The 20,561-nt window shown below is 38.8% G+C and overlaps 2 protein-coding genes across 8 annotated transcripts in view; both read right to left on the bottom strand.

The window, feature by feature from the left end:
• The window catches only part of LOC137244470 (cilia- and flagella-associated protein 53-like), a 131,460-nt gene extending 116,020 nt beyond the window's left edge, over positions 1-15,440 (bottom strand). The window contains exons 1-4 of the mRNA XM_067773492.1: positions 14,806-15,440; positions 14,677-14,729; positions 14,423-14,599; positions 14,193-14,355 (exon numbers count right to left, since the gene is read on the bottom strand). Coding sequence (XP_067629593.1) covers positions 14,193-14,355; positions 14,423-14,599; positions 14,677-14,729; positions 14,806-14,898 — 486 coding nt within the window. The 5' untranslated portion in view covers positions 14,899-15,440. The remainder of the gene's footprint in view (positions 1-14,192; positions 14,356-14,422; positions 14,600-14,676; positions 14,730-14,805) is intronic.
• Positions 1-20,561, bottom strand: part of LOC137244464 (zinc finger protein hangover-like) — a 242,577-nt gene that overhangs the window by 68,622 nt on the left and 153,394 nt on the right. For 6 of the 7 annotated variants that reach the window (XM_067773465.1, XM_067773472.1, XM_067773469.1 and 3 more), the window contains 2 exons: positions 2,897-5,166; positions 2,694-2,806 (listed from right to left, as the gene is read on the bottom strand). In XM_067773465.1, the coding sequence (XP_067629566.1) occupies positions 2,694-2,806; positions 2,897-3,413 (630 nt within the window). In that variant the 5' untranslated portion in view covers positions 3,414-5,166. Of the gene's footprint in view, positions 1-2,693; positions 2,807-2,896; positions 5,167-5,229; positions 5,257-20,561 lie in introns of those variants that run through there. The other variant, XM_067773471.1, reaches the window with a different exon arrangement.

Below are 20,561 nucleotides of genomic sequence, written 5' to 3'. Positions count from 1 at the left end.
GTAAAGACGAAGATATTGTAGACAGGTTTTCCGACCTTTCCCGGACTTTAAAAGTTGTGTCCTATGTTCTACGGTTCTACAAAAGGACTCATCTGAAAACCTCCTTCAATGAAACATCGCTGACGATTTCACCCATTAAGATCAAAGCAACGATGTGTCGATTGATCGTCAATGCTCAACGAAACCATTATGCGGAGGAGTACAGAACACTCAAAGAAAAAGGGTCAATCAAGCCAAAGAGCGATTTACAATCCTTGCACCCATTTCTCGATGAGGGCGAGACAATCAGAGTCGGGGGGCGGCTCGAGGCGTCCAAAGACCTCTCGTATAACGAACGCCACCCCATAATTCTGCCTTATCATAGTGGACTGTCTCGTCTCATCACACGATTTGTCCATAAAATCTCGTTACATGGGGGGAATCAGCTTATGCTGCGCCTTATCCGAACACAGTACTGGATACCTCGCGTGAAAAATATGATAGGATCAGAAATTCACAAGTGCAAGGTATGCGCAGTGCATAGGAAACAGGCGCAAACACAATTGATGGGCATTCTACCGACCGAGCGCACCACCTATACCCGGGCATTCACTAACACCGGGGTAGATTTTGCCGGCCCCTTTGAAATAACGAATTATCAAGGGCGAGGCTGTCGCGTGTCCAAGGGATATGTCTGCCTCTTTGTGTGTTTCTCCACTAAGGCCATCCACTTGGAAGCGACTACCGATCTGAGCACCCGGTCATTCTTGGCGGCCTTTGCCAGATTCGTCGCGCGACGAGGCTGCCCGAAGAATGTGTATTCCGACAACGGAACCAATTTTGTCGGGGCATCCAGAGCCCTCAGGGCGGAGTTCAAAACCTTCATGGCTGACTCACGCGCCGAGGTAATAACAACCTATACATACCAAAATCTGAACTGGCATTTTATCCCTGCGTCTGCTCCTCACATGGGGGGATTGTGGGAAGCGGGAGTGAAAAGTTTTAAATTTCACTTCAAAAGGGTAGCATCCAACCTTAAATACACCTTTGAGGAATTCTTTACCCTGCTTTGCAGAATAGAATCCTGCCTCAACTCCCGCCCCCTAACGCCCTCTTCAAATCAACCGTCCGACCTAGAACCATTAACCCAGGGGCACTTTTTAATAGGGGGACACCTATTAGCACCCCCGGAGCCAGACGGGGACGAAAACCCCGCATCAATTATTAACCGATGGCAGCGACTAAAGGCCCTACACCACACCTTTTGTTGACGATGGAAGACGGAATACCTCGTCGAACTTCAAAAAAGGAATAAATGGCGCCAACCTAAAGCGAGCATGAAGCTTGACGATCTAGTTGTCATAAAAGAAGACAACCTGCAACCCAATGAGTGGAGGCTCGGGAGGGTTATCAACCTCCATCCGGGATCGGATGGACGAGTACGAGTAGTGGATCTCATGACGGCAAAGGGAAAGGTCACAAGACCCCTCACTAAACTAGTGCTACTCCCATCCAGCGAAGAGGATCAGGGATCTAGAGAGCCGTAACCGAACCCACGACCCAGGCCCGAAACATACAACCTACGATCAAACATCCCCCCCTTCCTTGTCAAAGATATACCTACCTATTGTGGTGCATACAACTCTGTAAAAAAAAAAAAATTGTAAATTTGTCTTACAAAATTTTGAAAAATGATATGACATACCGAAACTTTAATTGTTCACCACATGTATGCCTTTGAAACCGGTCAACGCTTGGTTAAATGGTGTTCAGTGCGTATACAGGCTTAATATACCGCTATCCAAAACTTATCATATTGAGGGTAAGGTGTTACACATCATCTCCCCCAGCGCTGAGAGTCCCTAAGGTTTGCTTTATCTTCAAACGACTTGTTATTAGTCTCTTATCTTCACTATGACGTGTATTTATCAATAACTTCAGTCACTAGTAAACGCCGTCTCATTCAAACAGCAAAAATGCAAAAATAAAAAGCGCAGATAAAACCATCGTCAGTAACAATAAAAAATAGCAAAAATTAACGTAGCCAAATTTATTTCTTTATACTCCCACATTGTTATCAAAAAATAATTTGGAAACCCACTCATCAAAGTAAAACAACATTTCGTTTATGTACCGCCAAACTTTTTTGGGAGAAACAAATTTTCTTTTGGGCCATGGTATAGCGCAAATATCTTTTTGTTAGGAACATTGAGGGGCAAATTGTAGCTATAGGGCATCGCCGTTACTAGTTGTTGTTGTTGTAGCGATTAGTTACTCCCCGAAGGTTTTGGGGAGTGTTATCGATGTGATGGTCCTTTGTCGGATACAGATCCGATACGCTCCGGTAACACAGCACCATTAAGGTGCTGGCCCGACCATCTCGGGAACGATTTATACGGCCACATTAAACCTTCAGGCCATATCTCCCTCCCCACCCCCAAGTTCCATGAGGAGCTTGGGGTCGCCAGAGCCTCGTCTGTTAGTGAAACGGGATTCGCCGCTCGAAGGTGAGGTTGACAATTGGGTTGGAGAAGCTATATATTGCGCTACACAACCCCTTGAATCCCGCCGTTACTAGTCTTACCCAATGCCTCCAAAAGATATAGTCAAAGGATCGAACAAGGGTATATATATTGAGGTCGCAATGTTAAATATACATTTATTTTCTTACTCCTATATAAGTAACTTATACTACCATTGTTGTAGTTACTTACTTGGCTTTGGTAAACTTGTCGTGGCAATTTGTCTTGGTCCTCCTCCGATTGACTGTGATCCTGCATGCAATTGTCGTTGTTGTTGAGGCTGTGAAGCGTTTCACGCTTAAGACCTGAAAAACATGTAAAATTTAAGGTAACTGTTGTTATATATTTAATTATTAACACAACTTCAGAATACTACGCCGGTGTTTTGAACTTACGATCAGCTGCACCACTACCACCAGTACCACCTACACTACTCGCCGGCGTCGATATACCCGAACGATCTGCTGGATTTGCGGCACTACTAGCCTCAGTTTCAAACTTTGTCACTGTGATCTCATCAGCACCACCCTGTTGCTCTGTAGATGCTGCTGTCGCACTGCCATGTACACTAGCTTTATGAAGCTTTAACTCATCTTCACTGCGATATACCATCGAACATATATCACATTCAAGTTGTTTAACAATCATTTCATCTTTTAATAATGTATTGTGTATTTTGAACATATGCACTTTCAGGCCCTTTTTATATGCAAATTCAGCATCACATAATTTACATTTAATAAATTGTACATTACGTATTTGATAATCATTTAGCATATGGAAACGATAAGATTTCTTTGAAGAGAAGCGACGCTGACAGAGACGACAACGCATGCGTCGGAAACGACGATCAGCAGCTTGTTCTAGACTACGTTTGAAAATCGCTTTTTGTACAGCGGTCTGATGTGGCATAGCTGGTGGTGTTGGTGGTTACAAGGTGATGCTGCTGGTGTTATAGTTGGGCCGCTGGGAGCTGATTTTGTGGGGTTTAAAGCACCTGGTGAAAGTGCGCTATTTTGTGCAGCTGCACTATGTGAACGCATATGATTGGAAAGACCTATACTGTTGCTGAAAACTGCATTGCAAATGGGACATTCCTTCAAACTGGTAAAAACGTTGCCACTACCGCTGGTATTGCCACCGGTGCTAGTTGTTACAGCAGCACCGTTATCTGTGCGCATTTTCTTTGCTACCTTCTCACTGGTAAACATTTGTGTATTACCATAGGCAATCTTAACCGCATCGGCATTCACAATATATTCAAAACCAGTAGGTCGTGCCTTATCTGCTGCATGAGCGCTAACCATATGTTCACGTAAACTTGATAACCGTGGATAGCCAATACTACATTTAACACATTTATATGTTTGCGGCAATGATCGGGATGTTTCGATTCCATGTGACGTAGTACATTGTTATATTGTTGATCACATATGGGGCAAGTTTGTGGCATACGTGAGAAATATTGCGATTTTGGCTGATTTGAGGTGGTGGCGTGTAGACTGCTGCGTGACTCATCTGTGGATGAAGCGCCACCCAAACCAGGTGTAGACTTTTTGCCCATTGAATTATCTGTACTTATCGCGCTAATATTATGGGCCACCATATGTGTTGCTTGTTCGCCAAAACCAGCTAAATGCTTCTCATAAACATGATCTAAGAATTTTTGATGATTATCGAATTTTGCATCGCATGTAATACAACGCAACGAAACAATACAATCCATATTGTTATAATGACGTTTACGTTCAATGATCTTCTTTCACCACAATTGTTTGAAGTCCGCGCTGAGCTATCTGTTGTCGTGTAGTTCGTTGTTGTATAGTAATCACCTTGATTGAAGCTATGTCGTTTATGATGTTGCTTTTGTGGGTGGTGGTGTGTTGCGTTCGATTTACTGTCAATCGGCGTTCCGTCTTTTTCGTATAAATTTAACGTTGTGACACTTTGCGTTCCAGTATAACTCTGCAAAGGTGCCATGGAAGTAGGATCGATGGGAGTTTCAGCAAATGTACTGACGCTTCTCAGCAGTATTCCCCTACGACGCATTGCATTTGTTGGTGATTTTTCAGTTTGCGGTATTACAGCTTCTTCACAGCTGCCACGACGTCTTAGAATGCTCTTTTTGCTGGCTGCATTACGTTTATTGGGGGAGGTGACTGCTACAACACTTTGCAATAGGCACATCAGCGAATTGTTGTTCGAGTACATACTGTTATATACTGTTTTATAATACAGTTCCTTTATATACTATTTTCACACTTTGTAATATTTCAAAATTTTTACCAATAAAAAGTGCATAAGACGCAATTTTTTCTGATCAGCATTTACACACTTCAACTTTTTGTGTTTAATCAATACTTTTATACCGCTTGAAAATTTATATCCTATGCAGTTATTTAATATACATATACCAGCGCGTAAGTATGTATTAACACAAATTTAGGGTATATTTAATAAAAATCAAAAATTCTTCATTTTATCCACGCGTCTGATATATGACGTTATAGCGCAAGCGAGCTGTATCTTCTAGTTCCAAACCACAATAGCAACATTGTTTTTGCATTGTATCCTTACGTTGCATATCGGCATGCTCGTCATAGACATGCGAACGAAATTCCAACTTAACTTAACTTTCATGTTGCTCCCAAACTGTGCAGTTCACCTGAAAGGAAAAAGAAAGAAAAGAAAATTAATAATGTGTATAAAAATTTCAATTGATGCGTACCTCGTTTTTTCTCATCAATGACAGGAAATTCATTGAAGGGTAATACAATCCACTCTTACAATAACACAATGTACACTACAAAATCAATATGGTGTTGCCAGATGCTAAGGCGGCGCAAAATCGGGAAAAACGCAATCACATTTTTTTCCCCCTTTCCGTCTTCTTTTTTGGGCCGTGTTTTACGGATTTTAACAAAGGTTATTAAAATGCTCCCACTCGGGGGGATGATGACTTAACCCCTTTTGAGGCGAAAAAAGGGAAATTTATAACCCGAAAAAAATGATATTCTCCAAAATATCCTACTACCACCCAGATCAAATACACCTGATTTCTTATAGTGGGGTTAATGTACAATGTATTTATCACACTTTACAATATTACACTATACAAATATAAACTTAGGGGCGGAAATGTATAGTCAGATGTAGCGGCGTATATGGGCGGATCGCCTCAACCGATGCCCCCCCCCCACCCCCCCCCCCCCCCCCCCCCCCCCCCCGAGGACGGCGGCAGGCCAAGTAGCCGCCGTTTTACACAAATATGACCCGACTTTACAATCAAAGGCAACCAGTGCCGGTTCTCCGGGCGAGTATAGTATTCGAAGAAATAGTTCTTCAGGATCCGCTCTTCCATCACCATGTCACCAAAAAAATCTAGACCAAGCGCCTCCCGAATGCCCCCCAATATCTTTCGCACCACCTGGGTGCAATCAGTCATCGCCTGAAAGAACTCAAAGGCCACGGGACAACGCGATAGGTCCAGTGGAGTCGGATCCCGAAGAAAAATCCCCCAATCCGAGAAAGCCGGCACCAGAACCTTGCCTGGGCACGTGCGCCGACTCCGACCGTCAGGTGTCCCTGCCCGTCGTGCAGGCTCCGCAGCTCCCTTCCCCCGTCCAACTCGTGGTACTGGCTTCACAATCTATAGAAAACAAATGAAAAATAAGAGAATTTCAATCAATGGTTATCTCAGATTAAGGAATAAATAAAACTTACCTCTGTTTTCTTTGGCACGTTCGGCATCCTCGATTGCTGCTTTAAAATGATTAATTAGCCACACAACCAAATACGTTCCACAAAAGTTACCCCCATGCGCCATCTGTCGGCAAAATACTGACAACCGGCCAAAAGCTTACCGCGTGGCCACACGTAAAGCCAAATCAGTCAGATCGCACACGAAGCGCACTGTCATAGAGAAGTAATTGCCTTTTTAAACAAATCGCGTAGACATAAAGATAATTTACATAAAAACCACGTTGTATATCGAATTTGTGTTTAAAAAAAAAAAAAAAAAAAAAAAAACACAAAATCAAGGCTCCTGTGCAGCTAACTGCGTAAGTAATTGTAGCTTGTTGCCAACCTCTTGTGAATATCTTCTCAACACCCAACTCCCAGCATGATGAAATCTCCTCAACTTCTAAACCCTGACCAATGACAATTACCCCTTTTCAGGTCCAGTATGACCCGGTATACGACTCTACGCAGGAGGGCGGAACGCATGGCCCAGCGGTACCCGAAACCATGCCACCTGTGCGACAAGCGACACCCGATCCGGTTATGCCCGGCCTACCGAGCCAAATCGCCCGAGGAAACGCAAAGGGAAGCCGAATTAGGACGATACTACGGCAACTGCCTATCAGTAGCACACCGCACCGCCGAATGCACGAGCAAAGGACGTTGTCACCAGTGCCAAGGGGACCATCACACCACGTTGCACCAGAGCTTCGACAATCCGGAGCCCCAGGAAGTTGATACCAGGCCATGGAGCGTTCAGATGGATAGCGAAGACGAACACATTCTGTCTCTTGAAGCATCAGAAATAGGAACTGACAGCGGGCCACGCGAGCTAGAAGAAGGAGAGTTGGACGAAGCCGGAGCGGAATCACGGCCTTTCCGCCCGGCCACCAGTAGGAAGGTGGAACCAAGGAAGTTTCGGCCCCCACTCGCACACGAACACCGCAAAGATGGAGCGGAATCACGGACTTTCCGCCCATCAATTACATACCAACGTCATCAAAGAGCGAGGAAGCGGGGCTCAGATCGTCACAAGGGAGTAGAGGAATCACGGACTTTCCGCAGCCCGAACCGGCGTCAACACGCACGAGGAGCGGAATCCCGGACTTTCCGCCCCCGTCAAGGATACGAGTTGGAGAGAATAGGTTCGCAGGCCCAGCTTGAACGATACTCTCGACGACTACCAGCGGGCTTCAGAACGGGGCAAATCACGCGGGAGATCGTAGCACTTCGGCCCTTTACATCAATATCGCCAACTGCCGTGATCAAAATCGAGGCGCGAGGGCGATTGCACCTGATACGCGATAATTTCACGCGACCTGGCTCGACGAGGAAAACTACGGATCACAACAAGGGTGCCTCTTGCGAATAAGGGGTAAACATGGGCAGAACCGTAGGCTCACGATTCACGCTACGATCGTTCCCAACTACGTCCGTGTGAGTCCAAGCGCGAATTTCGACCCCTCGGTCGCGACACCGTATACCCATATGAAGCTCGCCGATCCAACATGTTTTGTGTCAAGTCCGGTTCGACTCGTGTTGGGAGCCGATATATATCCGGAGCTGATACTGCCGGGCACATTGACATCTACGTTTGGCCCTTTTTAGCGCATAGCAGTATATTTGGCTGGCTCTTGTCTGGGGCATGCCGCTCCTAAATCTTCCCCAACATTCGAGCTAGCTTCACGTCCCATTCGTGTGAGAAGAGGTGCAAAAAATTGAACTCAACCACGTACTGTTTCCTAACGCTTATTTTTTCTTTACTACAGCTCCACGATTTACGGATGGAACCGAAATACTAATTACTGTGTCAAGCAAAATACCGCCATGCCGCTGCCCTTATTGGGACATCCATGAATTTTGTTCATTTATATATATTAGTTAGTATTAAGTTGATCAGGGAAGATGGCTGCAGGAGTCTACCGATGTTGCTTCTAGCAAGGGGGGCCGGCATGTTTAGGCCATCAAGCTAAACCCAAGAATGAGCACGGCCAATAGTGACCCAGCCTAATGTAAACTATCTGTGTTTGCTTCTATCTACTTTCGCGCACTAACACCAACGGCTATATATATCCGTGCAGACGTATGTGTATGTGTTGGTGCGCGACTTTCCAATTTAACTTTCCAATTTAACTTACTTTCGTTCAATTATCCCTCAAAACCGCTTTTCGACGGAATTGAGGGCTGAACGTGTTTTATAAGAAAGAAACTCTTTCACTTTTTTTTTTGGAAACCTCCGTGATCACTGCAGCCATCAGCCCTGTTATAGGTAAGATTTTCCTTTCGCTTGCATAACTTAACCTACATATAATTAATTAAATTGTGAATTAGCTTTTGAATTATATATTGTGAGTTAGCTTTGAAGTGCAAATAATTAAATTGTTAAATTCTTGAATTTAATCTGCGGTGTGTTCTTTTCCTTTTTTATCTTTTTTCAACGAGCGCAAAAACCCCTTGGGAACTCATTAAAGAGCTATCGAAGCCCCAAGAGGTTTTTACACCCGACTTTACAGATTAATACCTATAGTTATTCAAGCCATAGCGCTTTATATAATCTTTAAATACAGTTTTTTATTACATACTTTGTATTTATGTATTTTAAAAAGAGAATCTTTAGCAGACCCCATAGAAAGTTTTTATTTTTAGGCAACGACTACCTGTAAACCTGCAGAAAAATGATAAATTATACAGCCACCTTCAAATATTAAAAAACAGAAAGATAAAATAAAACCCAGTAATGAATCACAACAGCAAAGCGAAAATAATGAAAACGCAGAGAAACAGAGAGAAAAACCTTCTCAGGAAGCTTTGAAAAATAGGATTGCTCTACTCGAAAAAAATCTAAATGCTTTGTATTCTGCGAGAGATACTATGCCACGCCGTGCTCAAGTTGATAAACAGATCATTAAGTTGCACGAGGAAATGAAATCAGCAAAACAGGCTTTAAACAGGAAGGTTCAAAATGCCGTTGCCCAGAATGGTATGAAAAGAAAGTTAGAAGATATTTGTAATGAAAATCCAGAAATAAAAAAGACCATCTCTGAGGAATTCAGTGGGGCGTCCTAATCTTGAAAGCAATCAACCATTACTATTGAAACAAATAGCAGATATAGCTTTATTTGGGAGTGCAGCAGAGATCGAACACGAACGGAAAATATTCGCAGCGTAAAAACTATTGATGAACTCATACAAGAATTACGTGAAATGGGATTTGACATTAGTCGCAGTGGGACATATCTTCGTTTAATTCCCAGAAAATCTAATTCTGCAGAGGGACGAAGATATGTATCGACAGTCCCTGTTAAGCTCATTCGGGCTCAAACTGATCACCGCAAGAGCTACTTAGATAGCAAGTTCGCTGAAACATCAATCCATTATTCAGAGAGCATAGCATCCATTCTTGGACCAGATCAAGTATTTTTCATATCACAAGATGATAAAGCTGGAGTCCCTATTGGCGTAACTGCGGCAAATAAGGAAGCACCTCTTCTAATGCACATGGAATATATAATCAAATTGCCTGATCACGATTGGGTAATCGCTGAGCGTCGTAAATTAGTACCATCTGTTTATGCTGGTATCAAAATCACTTCCAGTATACTAGGACATCAGCAAGCCGTTGGATAGTCTGGCCCAACATACATCGCTTTTCGAAGTGGAAAGCATAGTTCATCTACAGCTAATGCTCATGCTCAGGATTTCGAGACGCTTCTCGAGCTTGAAGAGTTTCGACCATTAGCTAAACCTGAACATGGACTAGTAAAACCAGTGGTACTCATGACGGTTAATGAAGGCTCTGATAAAAATCCGCGTTATCAAAAAGTAATGGGGATTTTTTTAGCTACCAATGCTCCTGGAAGAAGTGTATATAACCGAATAGATCGCAGGATGGCTCCTTTCAGTCGGGGACTGGCTGGTTTAATATTGTCTTATGACCATTTTGGGTCTCATTTGGATGAACGTGGCGTTACTATTGATGAACACTATAGAAATCTAATTTCGAATTTGCAGGAAATGTATTAGCTGAAGTATGGAGTTCAATGGTAATTGATGGCTATAAAGTATGTTGAGGGAGTTGATCAAGATCTTTCCGATTTTCCATACATTAAGTGATATTCAGAACATGTACGTGAAAGCCAATCCTTGCTTCAAACTGTAACATGTAGAAATACTGAATGCTGTCGTCCAAGAAGTGGTCTTTTTAAATTAGTAGACAACAGGTTTCTTCCAGCACCTGTAAAAGTAAAACAAACAGTTGATGACTTCGTTTTAGATGAAGGAGGGCAATTTCTTAATCTTCCAGTCAATTTAGCTCTAGGCTTAAGTGCCTCACTCAAAGATTTTCTGCAAATGCCCTACGCTTATTTTTGTCCCACGGTAAAATTGAGGCTATCAAGTCGTGCATGCAAAACGTGTGGTTTTTATCATGCTTCCGTCAGTCGTCACATTGAAAATATCCATAAAAAAGTAAACATGCACACTGATAGGAAAGTTAGACCTGTAAGAGCCGCTGCTCGTCGTGCTAATGAACTGATGTGCAATATTCAAAACTTAGAGCACCATGATGTTGAATGGCTTGATTAGAATGACGTAGACATTCCAAAATCTCATGAAAATGAGCAGATTCACAACACTGAGCAGCAATCCAATGTAATCGAAAACTTAGAATCGTGGATTCGGGTTTCATAGACTGAAGACTGTTAATTTGAATTCAATATGTTTACCAAAAATTTAATTAGTTTGTTATGCTCGTAAGATTATAATATTTTTGTTCCTTACTCTATATTGAATCAGTAAATCTAATTTATATCCTAAATATAATTTGTTATTTTAAAATTATAATTATAATATTAAAAAAAAAACAACACATTAATTGAAAAATTTTTACGTAAGCATGTGGGGGAGGGGTACGCGCTTTGCTTATTATCAACGACAAGGGGGATGGCGGGTAAATAATTGTAATAAATCTGCTTACGTAATACTTGAACGGCCCCAAAAGCTTAGTTATGTATGCTATAAAAAGTTAATGAATGCATTGAAGGTAAAAACTCAGGCTCTTCGCTGCTTCCGTCATTATATTCTACTTCACATGGCAAATCTGGCTCTTCAGAAATCTCAATTTTATTTTCGGAGTGCGGTAAAAGGGGCGGCAACTCTTCATTGTGAAGTACTGGTTTCGACATTGAAGGAACATCGGGATACCTGATGTTGCGCTTGATTTTCTTTGTGAAACCATGTAAGTCAGTCATGCGAAAGTAGAAATCATTAAAATGATTTCTACATAGGATCACGCCATAAAGCTGGTACGGCAAATCGCGTTGACTTATGAAACTTATTTGGTGCATTTGAGCAGTTCCGACGACCACTTATTCTAGTATTCACTGAATTTTCAAATAAATATGTATGTACAAAGATGTCGAACAGAAACTGTTACTAAATAAAACAAAATAACACAAATAATTATTTATAACTAATTATTATCAAAAAGTACATTACATCGAAAACAGACACTGTTTCTTTTACGCTTATAGTGAAGGTAGTAGAAATAAAAATTGGCATGTACCTGGAAAACTAGACGTGATGGATACGAAATATGTTTGGAACCTTTAGGCCTGGTTTTTCAGTGCGAGTTTAAACTACAGTTAAACTTGACTAGAGTTTAACTCTGCGAATTTGGCCGCTTAACCTGAGATGAGCAGCAAAATTTTATGTTATCGAACAAAGTGGTTAAACTCAAGTAAACTTTAATTGGAGTTTAAACTCGCACTCAAAAACCGGTCATTAATCTACTCTACTTTACTGATCCAAGGCGAATTACCAGGTGTTGTTATCTCCACAGCTGATTGCTTCTTCTTGATTATTTTCCATACAGCGCCTTGTACTTTAATATATCAGTTGATCGAAATCAATTAAAATTTCTTTTGACTTGACATTCTTCTGCACGTCGAATTGGTTGAATTCGCTTTGCCACCACCTGGTATGAATTCGCCTTGCACTGATCGCAATACGGACTGATACGGACCCTATTGTTCGGGATGGGGCAGGGTTTTTAGTTTTATTTTTTTTTTTTTTAAGTTAATTAAGATAATTAGATAATTCATACGAAACATGGAATTTTAGGAATCGTTTTTTATGCAACTTTCCCATAAGCAAGATACCTGACATTTAAAACGTGGTTGAGAGTTCAATGATAGTGTAAACAAGTAGGGAAGTCTAAGTTCGGGTGAAACCGAACGTTACATACCCAGCTGTACACTTGAAATGCTGTTGTTGTTTGTTTTGTGTGTTTATTAGTTTTACAAGGCTGCGCGATAATACAATAATATTAGCATCACTAATTGATACTCACATCCCTAAGGTTATTAAATAAAGGCACAACAACATTAAGGCAAGCTACATAAACACATTAATCATCATTTACCCACATACATACAAAGCAACGAAGAGATAACTCACACACAGATGTAATTAACTTTTAGAAAAATTTATATTTCTTTTTTCCTTGAAAAATTCTGGTAGCGGCTTACATAGTTATTATATTTCTAAACGTATAGTAAAATCTACTCCGATCGTAGTAGAATTCAAAGGCAGTTATGTATGGTAGACAACCCTCTAAATTATGCATGCCGAACTTGTCAGAATAAGGGAAAACGTAAACGGGATGAGAGTACCTGAATATTCATTTCATCATGAGATGAGATGAGCCAAGTTAAGCCATGAGTGCTACCAACTCAAAAGTGGTTAGCTGACAAAAATCTACTACAGAAAACGAAACGAACAGAACTGCTACACGGATCAGAAATTGAGATAAATATCAGGATCACAACGTTGTTGTTGATTTGGATGTTAAATTTCTATCCGTATCTGGTTCACGCGTCATTGGAACGTATCTATTCTTGATGAACTTAATTGTCTATCGGCTATATTAATGTCAAAAAAATTGTGATTATTACAAAAATTAAAAAATGCCAAGTTTAAGTGAAAAATCAAAACTAAAGCGTCTTTTCAAGAACATTCTTGTATACGACTGACTGATGATGGAGATTTCTGATGAAAATGACGGCTGTTCTGTCTGCAAGCTTGCATTCCTTTGAGTTTACCGCGTTCACACGATGAAATGTGCGCGTATATTTGAGCCGTTTATTTCGAAAGTGGCATAAGTCATTTCATGTCGTTTAGGTTCAGTGGTAATTTGTTTGTATCTCTCCTACAATTCTTATTATTATTTCATAATTGTAGAACCATCTATATATGCATTCGTTCAAAAATAACAATGCATTTAAGACCATGAGTTGGAAATGACTTATGCCACTTTCAAAAAAACGGCTCATTGATACAAATTGTGTGAATGATTTTTCATACAAAATTTTACAGTTCGTTTACGCAGTAGAAAAATTTATACGTTTACATGCCAACCTAATATAAACGCACGCAAGTCATTTTCTGTCAAAAATGTCTCATGCACATACAACTTGTATGAGAGCAAGGCGAATCTATACCAGGTGGTGGCAAAGCGAATTCAATCAATTCGCCGTACAGATGAATGTCAAGTCAAAAGAAAATTTTCATAGATTTCGATTAACTGACATTTTGTTGTACAAGGCTTTGTATGGAAAGTTATCAAGAAGAAGCAATCAGCTGATGGCATAACACCACCTGTAATGAATTCGCCTTGTATGAGAGCAACCGAAATTGAATTTGCTGCGTGAAAACCTAACTCGATTTCCAATTTTTGTTCTGCGTGACATTTAGATTTGACGTTTGCACACATGCTTTACATTGTCGCAACGCATGCTTATTTGGGTTCGGGCAAAAAACGCCGGTTGTTTGCGTGCGCTAAAAAAACGCAGTGCGGTTTTATTAGGTTGGCATGTTACAAACTTTATAAGGCATTGAGTCAACCTAAGGTTTAATGAGTCAACCTAATTTTATAAGTGAAATGTACTATACCATTTCTTCATTGTATCTGCGAGTAACTTCCTCCCACATTGCTTCAATATCTCTTTCTTTCTGACGCATTAACTCTTTCTCCTTTACTTGATAGAGTTGTGCTTGTTTGGTCTCTAGGAGCAATGCTTTGCTTTGTTTGTGTCTGGTTTCTTCACAGTTTTCCCTGCAAATATTCAGCATTTGTTAAATATAGTAAGTATATAAAAGGTAAATATGGTCAATATAATCACATTTCTCTTTGCAGTTTCTTAAGTTCCAAGAAATTAGCAATTTCTATTCCCCGTTCCATTCTTTGTATGCCAAAATATTCGTGGCGTTTTCTAGCTGCTTCCTCTGTTCGTGCCTTCATGACCAAGGCTATTTCCTCAGCATATTTCAAATTTTCGTATTCCAAAATATGTCGTAATCTAAAAACAAATAGAAGATATGAAACTGCGTTTAACGTACATCTGCATGCATACGTTTGGGATAAATCAATCCTTACTTAAAACTTCTATCAACCAATTCTCCGTTTAATCGCCGTAAATTTTCCTGAACCTAATGCATGTATGTACAGATGTATGAGTTCATTAGTAATTCTGTATAACTTGAAGCACAACTTTTTCCCTAATACCTTAGATTTAATTTTGAAGTTTAAATTTTTATAATTTGTGTGCTCTAAAAATTTAATTGCTTCCATTTCAGCTCCTTCGTCCAATATTAACATATTTCGTCGCCATAACAGTACAAACAATAGTACCGCGGTTACTAGAGCTACATTTGATTAGATTTTTTTGGAGAATCGATTTTTTCGATTCGATTCGCAAAAAAATCTGGTCGAAAATAATATGGACTTTGCTTTCTTATAACAGCGTTTTCACTACCTTCAGTCAGTCACTTATCTATAAGTAATCGAAATTAGTTTTTTCTCAATGCTAACTGAAGGTTCTCGTCTCAGTTAAGTCCAAGTAAAGTCACAATTATCGATTTAACCGGGTTCATCCGGCCTTAACAAACTGGATCGGCTACATGTTAAGCTGGAGAATGATCACGTCGCATTAGGGCATATGCGGGACAACAAAATCTGTAAACAGAGGTAAGCCGCAGGGCGGATTTTTTTCACCAATGTTGTGGGCGCTGGTTATCAACCAATGGCCTATGCGCTTCGACGATTTGTCGAAACATACGTTCGGATCAGACATGCCGATGAAAGGAATAGGTATTTTAATAATAATTTTGCTATGCGCGCATTAAAAGCACGACAAAAGTACAACTTGCGCACAGTTATTTTCAAATAATTTTGCAAACGCTAAAGCGCGATACTACTCCTTAGGCCACGATACCTGATAGGCAATTGAAACAGCTGACTTCCTCCAACTTGTCAACGATTGGTTTTTCGTTTTCAATTCAACCATAAACAACTGTGGGTATCTGCAAAAGTATATTATTTTAGTATGTAATATACACAATTTATAAATTTTAACAAAATTAGAGGAATCATTCGGAATAGCTCTTTTCACCCATCTGCAGATATTGGACAAAATGAACGAGTTCATGCGCTACCCAATTATTCCGGGAAAAAAGAAACTGCAGCATTTTCAGAAGGACATTCTCATGAGCAATAATGCATTCGTAATGCTTTACCAGGGCTCGTATTACGTTTTACGATCCGTGATCGAAACTCATTTTTTAAATCACAATAGCTCTGAAATGGTGGATCGGATTAATGAAATACATATGTGAACTAGAGACAAATAGTACTCTTTGGATCCATACCTTATTATAATTTTTAGAAATAGTTGAACATGCGCATAGTTATCGTTTGAGTTAAAATTGTTTCCAGTCACTGATCGTAAAACGTAATACGGGCCCAGTATTCAACTAAAATTTCAGACGTGGAATATTTATTGACCAACAGGGTAAATAAGGATGTATTCGAGCATTTTTTTGCACTATTCGCAGCAAGGGTGGCCTGAATAACCAACCCCAACTCCTAAAGAGTTCGTTGGTTATAGGCTTCGAAAATATATCCAAGATTTTTTGTGGTCGTGAGCCAATATTAGACGGCGATCAGTTGAATTACAAACTTGCGAAGTCTTTGTTAAGTTTCATGAGCAAGGCCCGATCCGTAGTTTATGTTTAATAACTGGATGGTATGAAATATATTGTTTGCAGTTTGAACCACGTAAGCCTGCGGTGTATTCAGAAACTTTTCACACAACCGTTTTCTTGAGATTGTGTCTTTGTAGTACTCACATCGTTTAAACTTATAAACGGTAAGAGAAGATTCCCCGAAACTTAATTTCACTCACACACAACCGAACGCGTGCTCTGGCTTTATAGCACACTTCGTCATAAAGTTTAGCGTTATTATTAACGTTTTAACATTAACGTCATCTTTTTGTTTCGGTTAAAAAGGAAAAGAAATTTATTTTGAAAATAGGGGCCGAATCGCATCATATGATCCGCGATCGAATGCAGTTTTCAAAATCACTATAACTCCGAAATGGTCTTTCGGATTAATGAAATATGTAAACTTGGGACAATGCGTACCCACTAGATCCATAATATATTATTGTTTTTTTTTAAATTGTTGGATAGCCTAATGTTTATCGCTTGAGTAAAAATAGTTGTTGATCCGTGATCGTACATATGTAACGATTCCATAGCTGCTTTAATAATAACATTCGCAAGTGTCTCAATGGAAACGATTGAAATTTCTTGCTTAACGTGAAACTTAACGTTACGATGCATGTTTGGTTTATGTGATACGTATTGCACAATATAGGTATTCTTTATTAAACTACCTATTTGGGAAATTCGTAGGAGTGGCTCGTTCATGTAAAATTTTAATATTTAGTTTTTTCCATAGTTTCCGATACAAAATTTGATTAAAGTATAGCACATGCGGCGAACAGGAGACCTTATGAATTGCCTAATTGTATTAGCTATTTTGAGACCCTGCCCAACATCTCGTCAGATATATTTGAATTTTCAAATTAGAAATTATGCTCTCCCGAGCTGATAATCGAACTCGGGTTGTCAGATTGAACGTCTACCATTAGCCTATGTCCGCTTAGTTCAATGTTTTTACCAACAGAATCAACAATAATTTGCTTATGCTTATGCCAGTTGATATGACATTCCTTCCATTCAAAGCTAATTTTTCACATTGTTTACTATATACATAGTTTGGCAACTTAAATTGAGGTTATGTTGCAAATAGAATGGAAGGCAGTAAAAGAAGGCAGTTAGTTGAATGGGGTGAAATGAAGAACAGCAGGAAGATCAGAGTCGCATTGCATCAATATACTTTCAATCTTCGTATCAATATTGAAGATAAATGTTGAAGAAATAACTGAATACCTGAATATAAGCAAATATTTTCTCTTAGTTACTACAAATAAGGTGTCCTAAGTGCTATATTTTCAACAATTATCTACAGTTATTGTCTGTTTAAAAATTTAACTGGAATTTCTTTAAAGATTTTCGTAATATGGCCATTAGTGATGTGTGTGTGTGTAATTTTGAGCGATCAGCTGTTAGTTATTAGTCTGTTACTTGGTGAGTTTACAATGATTTTTATCTCTCTGACATTCGCTCCATGATAAAGGAACAAAAAAATAATATACATGATCATTGTGAATTCATACAAGCGGCGAATGTTTGAAAAAAAAACGTTCACAATAGTAAACAACGTCGATCACCTGTTCAATCGCTGTTCGATTTTTGTAAACGACTGGTATGTTGCATTATTTACGTATTTTAAAATTCTTTCTTAACTGGCTGCTCATATTTTATCTAATAACTAGATTTTAGAAATTAAAGTCAATATGTAGTCTGACTCTCTGTATACACAATTAAAAGAAAAGCTGATTTGAAACACAAATGGGCGATTCATGGCACTTCAATTTAATCACGACGAGCAAAAAACAAACCTTTCTTCGGTTTTCTAAAATGAGCATTTGTGGCCATAAATTAAAACAGGGTATATCTGTTTAATGTTAAGTATATAAAATTAAATATATTAAACTTTATTTTAGGATATATAACAATAAATATAAAACTGGCACATCACTTAACACTTATTTAACTACTTACATTAATATTAACAATAATAATTATTTATTTCTGGTACTAATATAACTTTTGCACAACATTATTAACATATGTAGGTACATTAAAATGACATTTGTTTATTTTTTACATTCTCTTGCATCTCTGTATAACAGCTGAGTAGGTGATGCTTATGTTGTGAAAATCTTCTTTGAAGTTCATCGCGTTTTGTAGTTGTTGTTGAATGCGTATACTTTCCGGCGTCATTCTCGTTTTCTCTCTCCGTTCAATGTCTAAAATTTTAACATTTGTGAAATCCGCTACGTGTTTGCTCTTTGTAAGGTGTTGTGCTAGACCGGTCGACGTTTTTTTGTTTTCTGCATCTTTATTATGTTCATTAATTCTTATACCTAGTTGCCGTTTTGTTGTACCGATGTAACATTTGTTACCTTTTTCGTTTTCGTTACCATTGCAAGTTATTTTGTAAACAACATCTGTTTGTTCTTCTTTTGTAATTGGGTCTTTTATTCTAGTGAAAATTTTTTTGAGCGTGTTATTTGGTTTATGCGCGTAATTAATGTTTTGTTATTTATAGTTTTATGTAATATTTCATTTTCTGTAAGGCCCGGGATGTAATTTACGCCGATATATTTCTTGTTCGTATTATCTTGTTGTGTGTTGTTATCTTTTTGGTGAACTCTGTTCACCGTATTTTGGATGAGTCTATCCGTAAGGGAACTTGGATAGCTATTTTTAAATAGAATTTTCTTTATCTGTTTAATGTTATCCGTCAAGAAATCTTCATTGCTAAGTAATATTACTTTTCTTGTTAAATTTGTTGTTGTGTTGACTTTTGTTTCCATGGATTGTTTGAGTGGTAATTTATTAATCGTCCCGAAGCAATAGATTTTGCGTACCAATTCATTAGTAAATTTTTATTTTGTCTACTCACTTCTACATCTAGGAAGGCTAATTTGTTGTCTTTTTCCGTTTCAATCGTGAATTTTATACTAGTGAGTTGAGAATTTAATGTGTTTAATATTTCTTCCGCGTCCTTAGATTTGATTATTGCGAATACATCATCTACATACTTGTTGATGTATTTGATTTATATGTCCTTTTTCTTCAATTGAGCTATGCTGTCGTCAAGAATTTTGTCTAGTACTATATCCGCTATAGTTGGCGATAGTGGATTTCCCATTGGCATCCCGTAGGTTTGTTGATACAGTTTTGAATTGTACATGAAATAATTGTTTTCTCGCAGGCAAAATTCAAGTATGGTTTGGAATTGTTTCTTTGAAATATTTGTATGTCTTTCCAACTGCGTCCATTGTTTCATTGTAGTATGTATTGCTATGTGTGTGGGAATGTTTGTAAAAAGTGAAATTACGTCAAATGATATAAGTATTTCGTCATCGTCAATATTAATATTTTTCAATCTTTCTTTTAATTGGAACGCTTTTTTTACATTGTAGTCATCAGATATTAAGTTATTCAGTATGGCACCGGTATGTTTAGCTAACCTATAGCACGGTACTTTCGTAGATGATGAGATCGGTCGCAGTGGCATGTTATCTTTAATCTGGGCGCGACAGCCGCAGTACATGATAGTTGAAATTTTTCTCTTACATTAATTTTATTTTCTTTGTATAGCTCGTTAACGATGGTATTGTTTTTCCTCATTAGTTGTTCCTAATTATTTTGTAGACTTTCCTGTCGCTTAGTAAGTCTGTCATTTTTTCCTCGTACTCGATTTTATTCATTAATACCGTTTTGTTTCCTTTATCCGCCTGTGTCAGTACTATTTTGTCCTTGTGTTGACGTAAAAACTTCTTTGTGTCTTCGAAAGTTCTCATAATTAGCTTATCTTTGGGGTTCTGGTGCCTTCGTCTTTGGTAGCTAGTGATTTTTTCAGTTATACTGCTTCTTATTGCACCCTTACTTTTTTCATCTTCGATCTCATGTAAACACTGTTCCAGCTGCGCGATAAGATGTATTGGAGAAAAATTATCTTTTGTGACCGGTAATGCAAACTTTGTGCCAAGCGAGAGTAATAAGCAGCTTTCTTGAGGTACGTCGATATTCGTTTTATTAATGAACCAGTCCTCGTTGCATCGTATGCCAAATTTGTCGATGTTTTTTGTTATCTGTGTTTGGATCTTCTTTAGGTGTGTTCTTTCCGTGGCGTTGATGAAGTATTTTGTAAAATGTTTTTGTTTTTCTACAATATTATGATATTCGTGTTCATTTAATTTATATTTTAGTGTATTTGTTACGTATTTTAATTTGTCTTCAATTATTTTAATGTTTATATTAGTTTCTTTAATTTCTAGG

Source organism: Eurosta solidaginis, chromosome 3, assembly GCF_040869045.1.
Source record: "Eurosta solidaginis isolate ZX-2024a chromosome 3, ASM4086904v1, whole genome shotgun sequence".
Taxonomy (NCBI): domain Eukaryota; kingdom Metazoa; phylum Arthropoda; class Insecta; order Diptera; family Tephritidae; genus Eurosta; species Eurosta solidaginis.
This window is presented reverse-complemented; position numbering and strand designations above follow the sequence as displayed.